At 39.9% G+C, this 12127-nt stretch overlaps 1 protein-coding gene across 1 annotated transcript in view; it reads left to right on the top strand.

Annotated features, from left to right (window-relative positions):
• Positions 1-11548, top strand: part of LOC109918597 (opsin-3-like) — a 53354-nt gene extending 41806 nt beyond the window's left edge. Inside the window, exon 4 of the mRNA XM_020518528.2 lies at positions 11297-11548. Within this exon, the coding sequence (XP_020374117.2) occupies positions 11297-11548 (252 nt within the window). The remainder of the gene's footprint in view (positions 1-11296) is intronic.
• The last annotated feature ends 579 nt before the right edge of the window (positions 11549-12127 follow it).

Below are 12127 nucleotides of genomic sequence, written 5' to 3' on the forward strand. Positions count from 1 at the left end.
CCTAAGGGTCTAGGCCCGAAACGTCAGCCTTCCTGCTCCTCTGATGCTGTTTGGTCTGCCGTGTTCATCCAGCTCTATACCTTGTTATCTCAGATTCTCCAGCATCGGCAGTTCCTACTGTCTCTAATGTCACAGTTGGCCAACTTTGCATAATTCCTGCAGACATTAAAAGCACTGAGATGTCAGCACTGTCAACAGACTAGCATCCAGTATAACTAAAGTTTGCAATGGTGTTAGATGTCTTTTCACACTTTAAACCATATCTATCGCATTGAAAACTATGCCCTATGAAGCAGATTTCATCTTCTTTTTAAACTAGAAGCACATGTTTTGAGCTCATCTTTTAAGAAAATGGAAGACTAGTTGGATGACTGCCTGGCATTAAATTATACAAGGTGCTATCCGATATCTCAATTAGAAGGAACTGACAAAGACTACCGATGGTGGAATTCAGGAAACATGACATTCATGTGTCAGAAGATTACAAGAATCTGTGTTGGAGATGGTTACCAATTCTTAGTTCATTACCCATGCCATTTCAAGCAAGTCATTGAGCTTCTCCTCAGCCCTGATCCCAAACATAAGTCGACATTTAGCATTGTCTTCACCAAGCTTGTGTTCTACAGCTCATCACCCCTCTATTTTTTGGGGAAACATTTCCATTGATATCCAAGAATGTGCCATTCAAAAGTTTTAAAAGTGTATGATGTTACAGCATGTTTAAAACAACCTCATTTAATTATAAAGGTTCAAGTTATGTTTAATCACAAATCTTGACACCAGGTTAATTACACAACTATATGGTGATGTTTCAAGTTGATCTCCCAAAGGAAAATTACTACCAGAAATCTCAGTCTACTACAAGTTATATAAATAAATGATTATGAATAATTGTGGCCTAGCAAGCCACTCAGTTCAAAGGTAACTAGGGACGGCCAATAAATGCTGGCCAGCCAGTGATGCCCACATCCCACAGGTGAATTTAAAAAAATTCACTACCATTTCAGAGCAGCATTGTGCTCTTCTTTGCAAAAGTTGTGTGAAATCTAATATGCAGAAGGAAGTGTTGGCCTAAGAGGATTGCTCCTGAAACATTAACAGGACTTGTTTGATTTTTGAACTATTAAGTATCAAGGCACCTGTACCCGCAGCACAGAAGCAAATAAGGTTTGGCACCTGTAGTCTTATTTATGCATGAGGTGTCCTGTTGCATTTTACAATTTAAAGTTGACCAATATTATAACATGCAGGCCAACAGACAGCTATCTACAAAAATAAATGCTTCTCTTCGCTGAAAAAGAATAGTCGAATGTGCATCTTTGCTAGACCTGTTCATGCACAGAATGTTCAGAATACACATCACTCCTTAAGACAATTCTCTTCACCCTTGAACTCCTCGAAAATAGGTAAACACCTTCCAAAATGTCAGCTGTCACATTTTCCAGCATCTGACCATTTTATTTTGAAGCATTTTGCATTCTGCTAACACAGGATGAAATATATTAGAGGTATCCTCTCTGTCACACTCGTAACAACTAAGTTTTTGAAATTCAGTTTACGATCATTTAATTGGATTGGAGCAAGGGCTCATTGTAAAATTGTGTTACATTGACAGCTTCTGGGAAAAGTAAGGCAATTGATCCAGAAAAAAACTACTCGACAGTTATGAAACTTAAAAGTTTTATAGGTTTCTAACAATCCAGTTGCCTACCCCCTCCACATTTGCTTCTGACATTTGGATTATTACTGTGTTGCGCCCTAACTAAACATTAATCTCTAAGGTTTTAGAGTAGATTTGTAGCTCGGTTTGTGGATGTTGTGGTTGGTTGGCTCGCCGAGCTGGTTCGTTGTTCCACAGACGTTTCATTACCCTGCTGGGTAACATCATCAGCGCAGCCTCCGATGAAGCGTTGATGTGTTTTCCCACCTGTTATTTAAACTCTGGTGTCCATTGAGCTGGATTACCTTACTTCCGGTTTTCCTTCGCAATGGAGTGTATATGGGGTCCAACTCTATGTGTTTATTGATGGCTTTCTTAGTGAAGAACCAGGCCTCTAGGAATTCCGGTTCTTGTCTCTGCTTGGCCTGTCCCAGGATCTTGGCATTGTCTCAATCGAATTGGTGGTTTTCCTTATCCATGTGGATGGAGATGAGTAAGTATTGGTCGTGTCCTTTTGTTGCCAATTGATGTTTGTGTACACCTGTGGTTAACTTCCTTCCTGTTTGACCAATGTAATGTTTGTTGCAGTCTTTGCAGGGAATCTTGAATATGACATCAATCCTGTGGGTCTTTAGTGGGTCTTTGGTTCGGGTAAGCGGTTGTCGTAGGGTTGATGGGGATTTGTGTGCTACTCTGATGCCCAGTGATCATAGGGATCTCGTGGTCAGTTCTGATGTGTTCTTGATGTAAGGTAGCATGATGAATGTGTCAGGGCGTGTAGTATCTTCCTGGTGTTGTTCGTGTAATAGCATCTTCTGGCCCAGTTGTTCGGGTATCCATTGTCTTTGAATACTTGGAAGAGGTATTCTTCTTCTTGGCATATTCTTTGTTGCTGCAGTATGTTGTTGCCCATTTAAATAACATTCTAACGCAGCTTCGTTTGTGTGTGTTAGGGTAGTTGTTGTTGAAATTCAGTACTTGGTCAGTGCGTGTGGCTTTCCTGTGTACCTTTGTTAGGAATTCCCCATTGGTCCTACGTTCCACCATGATGTCCAGGAATGGGAGCTGTTTGTTCTTTTCCTCTTCCTTGGTAAATCTGATCCCTGGTGTTGTTTATTAGTTCGTGTGTCTCCTCTAGTTTGGCCCATTTAATAATGACGAAGGTGTCGTGCACATAGTGTATCCATAGTTTCAGTTGGATTCGCAGAAGGGCCATGCTTTCAAGTCTCTGCATCACTGCTTCGGCTATTAGTCCGGAGATAGGTGATCCCTTGGGTGTCCCGTTGATCTGTTCATATATTTGGCCGTTAAAGGTGAAGTGGGTGGTGAGGCTTAGGTCCAGTAGCTTCAGCATGTTGTCTGTGGAGATGGTATCACTGGGGTCTTGTTCTTGTTCTAGTAGGGTTGGCACTGTTTCTCTTGCTAGTGGTATGTCTGTTGAATTGAATAGGGCAGTAACGTCAAATGATACCCATGGTCCCGTCGTTGTCTATTATTATGCCCTTGATGGAATTGAGGAACTCTTGGGCAGAGTGGATTGAGTAGCGTGACTTGTTGATGAGGTGCTTTAGCCTCCTTTGTAACTTCTTGCTAATCTATGTGATGGCGTGCCTGGCAGGGAGACTATGGGTCTGAAGGGTACTTCTGGTTTGTGTACCTTTGGGAGGCCGTAGAAATGGGGGGGTGTTAGTTCCTTCAGGTTTCATTCTTAAGAAGTCTGTTTTGTTGATTTGTCCGGTCTGTTTGAGTCTCTTTAGTGTATTGAGAATCTTGTTGCCTAGTTGTGGTGTCGGGTCTATCTGCACTTGCTGGTATGTGTTCTCATCAGCTAGTAGTGTCTGTCCCTTGGAGAGGTAGTCCCGTTTATTTAGTATTACCGTCATGCGCCCTTTGTGCTGGTAGTATTGTGATGTTTTTGTCCTTTTTCAGTCCTTCTAGGGCCTTCTTTTCTGATGTGTTGAGAGTGTTAAGTTCGCTTTTTCTGGTCAGTGTCAGGATCACTGTCTGTTTTATGGCTTGTTGTGTTTCTTCATTGATGCCGTTGGTCTTCAGTGTAGCTTCCAGTGTGGCTAGGAATTCTGATTGTTGGAATCTCTGTGGCTGTAGTTGAGTCCGCGAATGAGAACAGCTTTCTCTGTGTCTGTCAGTTTCCTGTCTGAAAGAATTCTTATCCAGGTGTCTGCTCTGTTGTCGCCATTTTGGTGGGTTAGTTTGGCTTGTTTTTCCTGAAGGATCTGTTTTTTCTTGGCTCTTGTGGTCTGTTGACTGATGTCAATGGCTCGTTCTAGGTCCATTGTCCAGTCTTGGTTGGTAACTTCGAGGAATAAAGTTTATTGGTGCGTAATTTGTCTGTTATATCTGTGGAGCCGGTTGTGTGCGACGTTGATCATTACCTTGACCATCCTGTGGCCGTTGTGTCCTGTTGTCCTACAAGCTTGTGGGTTGTTGATGGGGCATTTTTATCTCACACTGCATGGTAATACCTGGTTACTGAGGCACCCATGTAGGAAGTAGAGTTGTTTGCGAGTAGCACTCTATTGTTTGGCGCAGCTTTCACATTTTCGTGCCAATTTGAGCATGCTTCACCCGTAGGTCTCTAAGGTTTTACAGCAGATTTGTAGCTTGGGTTGTGGATGTTGCAGTTGGTTGGCTCGCCAAGCTGTTTCTTGTTCCACAGCAGGAAAACCAAAAGTGAGGGAATCCAGCTCAACGGACACCAGAGTTTAAATACCAGGCGGGAAAACACAACAGCACTCCATCAGAGGCTGCACTGATAATATTACCCAGCAGGGTAATGAAACCTCTGCGGAACAACGAACCAGCTCAGCAAACCAACCAACCACAACAAATAATAATCTGAGTTGCATAATAAACTGAACTAGAGCAATACACCTTGTGGGGGATTAATATGATCAGCTTACAATAATTTTAAGGCAAGTCTATCTTAACTGGTAGTTTGATTGCAATCACATTAACCAATAATCTTATGAAAAACATTAAATTACATTGGTTTTTTGTATGTTGTCTATCATCTAATGTCATGATGCAACTCCAAATGCCACTGAAGTTTTTAAAAACTGGATAATTTTAAAGAGCAATTCTAAAATTGGGCCAATAGTTGGTACTGTAATGATGCAGTCCTAACTCTGGCCTGGGTTCCTGTCTAATGAGGTACACCCAGGAATCTTCAACAATTTCGCCCTTTGGTTCCCGAACAAGGAGTGATTAATGCTGTTGCCTAAAAGACATTCTATCTGATACATATGTCTTTACATTTTATTCTTTTAAACACACTTATGTATAAAAAGTTATAATATATAAATTACATAAATTCTAAATCAAAACAATTAAAATAGGACTGTGGACAAATCTGAATGATACATATATTTTGCCACTTTAAAATTGTATTGAAATAAGAAAAATAGAATGAGGATTTCAGCAGCAGATGAACAAGGCAAGGATGAAGATAAGTGATGTTTCAGAGGTGAAATTGAGCTGTCTTGGTATTGGCTGGGATAGAAGGCCAGAAGTCCAGCTCAGGATCTAATGGAAATTAAATTGAAGTGGGTACAGGTGGCTGTTCTCCCCACAGATAATGCCAGATCTGTTGAGTTTCTCTTTACATTTCTACTTTTTTTTCAGGCTTCCAACAACCACAGTTCTTTGTCTTTTTGTACACTGTTACATGAAGCAATTTCAGATTGGAGAGAATTAATAATAATAGATGATAGCTCACTATCAAAGTAATAGAGTACTTTCAATCCAAGTGAAAGGTCAGGAGTGTGTGGGTTTAATGTACATTGTTGGAATATAAATCAAGAAGAAACACTCTGCAACACAACAATGCTTGATGCTGCTGTAGTGTAATAAGACTGAGGCTGAATTTCACCAGTGTTACGATCCCTGGCCTTGACCATAAACACAGCTGACATGGGAGGAGAGCTGGCAGATGTAACATTAAAGAGACTCTCTCAGGTGCACATAAATGACCACAACAACAGATTGCAGTCAATGCACCTGCCAATCCCTGATGCCCTGGGAATAAGATATTCATTACAAAATAATCAGAAAAATTGTGACAGAATTGTCATTTTTCTCAGGTGTATTTGTAAGACTTTGCTGCATCTTGTTTGCTACAATACAGTGACAATAGTTCAAAAACGCTGAGCATTTAGACCATTGGGCCCTCTGGTTTACATGAAATCAGGGTCCTGTGTGCAATATGCAACCTCAAGGATGGGCAATCCATCAGACCATAAGCCTGACCGATAACCTTCAAATTGGTTTCTGGTGTAATTGTTAGCACAGTCCATATGTTTTATAAAGTGTTGCCCAATAACAGAATCACATCCAATATTACACATATATTTGGAGGCTTAGAAGGTACAAAGGAGAAAGAAAAGAATCAGGGAGAGGGAAATGTTGGCTTACCAAGCAAGAAGATAATGCAGCATTACAGGGCACATAATAGCTAACAATATCTAAAGTGGAACAGCAACGACAGAGTGTGCAAACATGGGAAAACAGCAGCAAGTAAGGGAAAGTGGTTAAAAATGGTAAAATTCATAACTCTACTTGAATGCACATAGTATTCAAAACAAAATAAATGAAAATGCAGGTAAATGGGTATGATCTTACAATCAGAGACATGATTACAAGCAGATCAAAGCTGGAAACTAAAAATTCAGGTGTGAGACTTTTTTGGAAGGACAGGTGGGAAAGATGGTGGGGTAGCAGCATTAGTACAGTATGGAACAAGTGGCATCACAAGAAATCAGAGATGTAGAATTTAAATGGGTCAGAGAAAGAAATAAGAAGGGAAAGACTGCACTGATAGGTATAGTCTATAGTCCCTCTAATGCTGGCTATTCTTAGAATGGAGAAGAAATCAAGTGATAATAAGGGCATGTAAATAACATGTACATCATTCGGGAGTGTCTCTAATCTTCATGCAGATAGGAATAGTCAGACTGACAGGGGTAGACACGAGAAGAATTCAGAGCATGTTTGGGACAGTCTCCTAGAATGATATGTTGTCGATCCAACCAGGGATCAGCCTATTTTGCATCTGGCAATATGTAACGAGGCAGGTTTAATAAATTGTCAGAGTAAAAGAACTCTTAGGAAACACTGAACATATTACAGTAGAATTTATCATTCAATTTGAGGGGTGGCAGGGGGGAGAATTGGAGTTGAAAACAATCGTTCTAAGCTTTAGTGAAGGTAATTATAAAGGAATGAGGGCAGAGCTATCAGGATACATAAAAGGAGAAGCTGTGTATAATGTATTTGGATTTTCAAAAGATATTTGAAAAGGCACAGCATATTAGACTACTTATTAAGATAAAAGCTCATCATTTTGGACAACTGGGTGCTGTTTCCAGAAGAACAAAAAACTCATTTGGCTACATCTATAAATCAAAAGCACTGAGATCACCAAATTCAGGCTGAATCCAAACAAATCCAAAAATTACAGACTTTACAGTCTTTATTCATTTGTTAGACTCTGATTGACCAACTGACGCCTTCCTGCTTTCTAATCTGTACTTGTGTGCACAGAAGTTAAAGCTAACTTCATTATTTTACTGAGATTGGTTCAAGCATAAAGCTAACTGTTTTGTCAAACACAAGGAAACCTGTGTTTTTCAAAACCACATTGCCTCAGCAGTTGCGTGTTCATTAAATTGGCAATTATATCCTTTTCAAATGAAACAAAGACAATGGATGTATTCAAATAAGGAGGGACACACAGGGAGCAGACAGTAACTTACTGATTTTTGGGTTAATTATGCATGTGCAGTCATAATCTACAGTTTATTCCTCAATTTGGTGAACTGTGTTAATCCAAGAGATGTTTTTATTCTAAAATCTGAAATTTTATCAAAGTGATGGACATTGTTTTCAGAGTAATGTAAACTCATTAGAAAAATTCTACATGATTATTTTTGCTAACATTTAGCATCAGCATAGCAACTGTAACATGTATTCCCCACTCCACCCTGCCCAAGTCTAATCTTGAGGAAAGCTCGTGAAGCATTACTTTTAGTGACAGTCTTGATAGTTATTCCAACTCATCAGTATTTAATTTGTGCATTTTGACAATACATACAGCACTTTGTAAAAATAGAACACTCAAACACAGCTCAATAATTGACAACAACAGTGGACAGTGCACAATTCTGACCTATTCTCCCAGGTTAAAGGACTTCAGAAACTTTAAGCTTTCATCCACTGAAACCACATTTCATTGGATTCAATTCCCCAGGTTCAACAAGTAATCTCATAAGTAACTTTAAACTTTTAAAAGATTTAACAGTATTAGCCTCAAATTCGATAATCTCTGAAAACGGGTAGAAGAATACTGATGAGTGGTTAACCTATGCCCTCTGATTCAGATGCAGCTAGCGAACAAATTCCTGCTGCCTGCTAATGGTTTGACTGGAGCAGGTACTGGAAGTCATTCTAAAAGTGATATTGACATGGGAGAGACAAAGGAATGAAACAGACAACATGGCTGAGAGCAGGCTGCATGATTTTCTATACTGCACTGGAGGCCTTGGTGTTTGAGGTTGAGAGGAGAGCTATCATTTATTTCTAGTAAGACCAGGAAGCCTCTAGACAGAATTTTGTGAAGGTAGTGTTAACAGATGGTTGTAGTAATCTGTGCCAGCTCCCTAGCTCCAACTATTTGGATGCAGAGCTGCAAGAAATTCAACGAACACTGAAACTGAATGAGTCACATGAGTGTTTAAGGTTGCTGAACTCATCTTTAGTTGCCAACTAGCCTGAAACTATACAATTCTCACCCATTCCTTCGTTCATCTAAAGACAATCTCTTGATTTTGTTTCACCTCACCCTCGCACATTTAGCATTTCTCAAGCTTCACACCCACAACTCGCAGTTTACACATCACTGCAAGCTATTGAGCTGTGACAGTCACATCATCCAAACATACTGTACCGCATTCACAGGCACAATTCCCTGTCTCTTGCAGGATGAGGTAACACTCATCCCTCCTTGGTGCCCTCATTGGAATAACCATGACCAAAGTTGTGGCAGTGGTGAGGATGAAATTGATGGCAACAACATGGTCATAACTAGTCCTCCTTCTCAAATCCTGCTTCCTCCTCATCCCACACTCTCTCCTGATTTACCTCTTGTTTCCTTTCATTGGTGTCAAACACAACCCTGATTCTTGCATACAAGATTTTTGAAAATAACACTGAGGCAGAATGTGCTCACATTGAGACACCAGATCTAAGCGATCCAAAGCCAGGGCGAGGGATAAGGATAGCAATGATGCTAGTTTAGCGGACAGCAAAGGTCACATGATTTCTACTGCAAAGTACATTGATAAGATGGGGCAGCCTGCAGAAAGTGACTGATAGGTATGTGTATTCGCTCACATGCCCGTCAGAAAACTTGCAGTCAATGTCAAGGAGCCTGAAAGAGTGCAGCTCCAATGTTGCACAAGGTTAATTGCAGGGCTTAGAACTGATCATTCCCAGTGTGATAATAGTGACCAACTTCGTTAGCACATTTGTGAACCGAATTTAATGGCTGATGTCTCAACTTCTGCTGTAGAGAGATTGTTGCTTATGAGTCTGAAAGGGTTAATACTGAACAATGCCATAAGCATGACTCACATGATGATCTCAGCCAAAGGAGAAGTGGGAACTAACATCTGATCCTTGTCAGAGTCTCTGTAACAATGTCTGTTGTATCAATGTAAAGTTGTAATTGTTAACATATAACAAATCACATGTCAAATACCAAGAGGCTCTTCTAGTTGGAGGAAAACTACTTACTAGTCCATCACTTTGCAGCAATCAGGCCTATAGCCCCGTACACTTAGAGGGAGCCAACACATGAAATGCTGACCCAGTCTACCTGCATATACGACATTGTCACTCCTGCCTATGTCCCTGCCTCTGGGACTGAAGGTCTGGATTCAAGTCCCACTCACACCAGTTATACTTTCAACAATTCTCTTCTATCAAGTAGAAGATACAGAAGTTTCAGTACAAGAAAAGGACAGATTCAAGATCAGCTTCTTCCATGCTGTTAGTAGACTTTTAAATGGACTTCTTAAAATGTTAATGTTAATCTGTCTGCACCGTCTCAGCAGCTGTAAGCCTATATCCTGCACTCTGTTCTGTTACCCTGAGGCACTTGCACAGTACAATCTGCCTGTACAGCACTTAAGACTTTTCACCGTATCTCAGTACATGTGACAGTTATAAAGTCATTTTTAATCAAGCTTGTCAGACATGTAATATCTACAACATAGCCAGTGGTTCCAATTTGATTTGGTTGTGCATACAACAGAAACCAGCCCATGATAAAATTTCAGATCTTCTGCATCCACAATACTTTGATTTTATTTTAGAAACCACCTAATGCCTGATTGCTACATGAAAGCTCAGACTGAAATCATGGGCATTAGCTGCTAATGTGCAAACTCAGACTGCTGCCATCATAGCTATAGCAGCTTGCAGAGTAACAGCAACCTGTCTTCCAACAATTTCTATGAGTGCTAAGGCACTGATGTGGGGAACAGTAGAGGCACCATGGACCACTAGTCTGCTGTCCCCGCTTATGCTGACAGCATTCATCACTGAGCATTCAAAGAAGAAAAATGAATCCAAATAGAACGGAAAAACAAACATTAGCCAGAAATCAGTATTATCATGTTAAAAGGTACAATGTGAAGAGCTAAGTAGAGTCATGGATTTTTAAAGCATGAAAAAATGTCCTTCAGCTCATCAAGCACTTATTTATGCTCATCCTATATCCAGCACATGACCCATAGCCTTGTATCCCATGGTGCTTCAAGTGACCATCTAAACACTTCAACTTTGTGATGGTTCCCGCCTCTAATCACTCTTTCAGCGAGTGAGTTGCAAATATATCACTACCACCCCCGGCCAAAAAAAATTCTTTAAATTCCCTCTAATCCTCCCATCCTTTCCCTTAACTCCACTGTCCCTAAATATTGACGCTACACCCCCCACCCCACCCCCATAGTGGAGAAAGTGTTTCATCCCATCTCTCTTATCTATGCCTTCCTGAACTTTTTATACCTCATTCAAGCTCCCCCCCACCTCAGTGTTCTCTGCTTTCAGGAAGAACGAAACAACCCAGCCTAACTAATCTCTCTTTATAGCTGAAATGCTCCAGTCGAGACAATATCCTGGTGAATCTTTTCTGCAACCTCTCTAATGCAAACACATCGTTCCTGTAGTTTAGTGACTAGAACTGCACACACTACTCCTACTGAGACCAAACTAACATTTTATACATCTCCAAGAAAACCTCTATTTTCTTATATTCTTAGCCTCAAGTAATTTGCATCATATATGTCACCTTAATCATCTTATCCTGTTGTCTTCCAAGAACTGTGGGCAGGCACACCCAGTCCCTTTGGCCCTCTGTAATTGGTAGGGTCCTACCATTACATTAAAGGTTTAAATTATGCATTTACTAATCTTTTATTTTGTACTAGAGGTATTTCTCTATTTGACTGCCATGATGGCTACATGATTTATTTTAGTCACTCATGACTAAAGTAATAAATTTTACTAATGACTGAAGGTTCCTTTTGATGCTCAGTTTATTTATTTGAATCTGTCTAGTTTTACAGATGTTTCAAAGCACTGCTGACCTGTCAGAATTCACCTGTTGGTATAAGCACAAAAAGTTTATCGAAGACTACAAAGAATAGTCGCAATATCCAAAGGAAGAACACCAGCTTCATGAGAGCTTTGGTTGCTCAACGCACATCTGTCAATAAAAACCCATATAGCATGAAAGAAGATACGGTCAACAATGCTTTAAGTGAATTTTCAAAGCCACCAGTATCTCTAGTGGTACGCTACAATGACTGATCAAATGGAGACCTCTGAAGGCAATTCTGTGGTGTTTAACATTGCTTTGTAAGGATCAAGTTTCCCTTGAAAATTAATGGAATCCCAGACAGTGGCAGATAAAGAGCCTCTAAAGCAATAGAAATGAAATAGATTCTGTCTATGATAATTAAAATATACAAAAAGAAACATTATGGACCAAGGAAACTTCTGGATATTGAGGATCTGAACCTTGGCTGACTCTCCAATTCCAGGTTAAACAGTAAATTCACTTTGTTTGTTTCAAAAGTTGCTCAATCCAAATTTAATTTATTGTGCTGGTGTTTTAAAAAGTAATGGAGACCATGGAGTTGTAAAATTGGCATTATCTAAAAGGAAAATTGGATAACTTTTTTTAAAAATGTCAAACTATAGATCCTGTCCATAGTCTGTACAATGGTTTCCATACATTGTGCGTTGCAGAAATAAATACATGGCATGAAATTCCTCCACTTAACTTAGAGGCATTAACTCATCAATAATAAAATGGACTAAAACCTTAATTAGAATGACCAGCCTTAGGAATGTGAGAAAAATGTTCTGCGTTCACATATTTCCAAA

This window comes from Rhincodon typus, chromosome 13 (genome assembly GCF_021869965.1).
Source record: "Rhincodon typus isolate 14 chromosome 13, sRhiTyp1.1, whole genome shotgun sequence".
NCBI lineage: Eukaryota > Metazoa > Chordata > Chondrichthyes > Orectolobiformes > Rhincodontidae > Rhincodon > Rhincodon typus.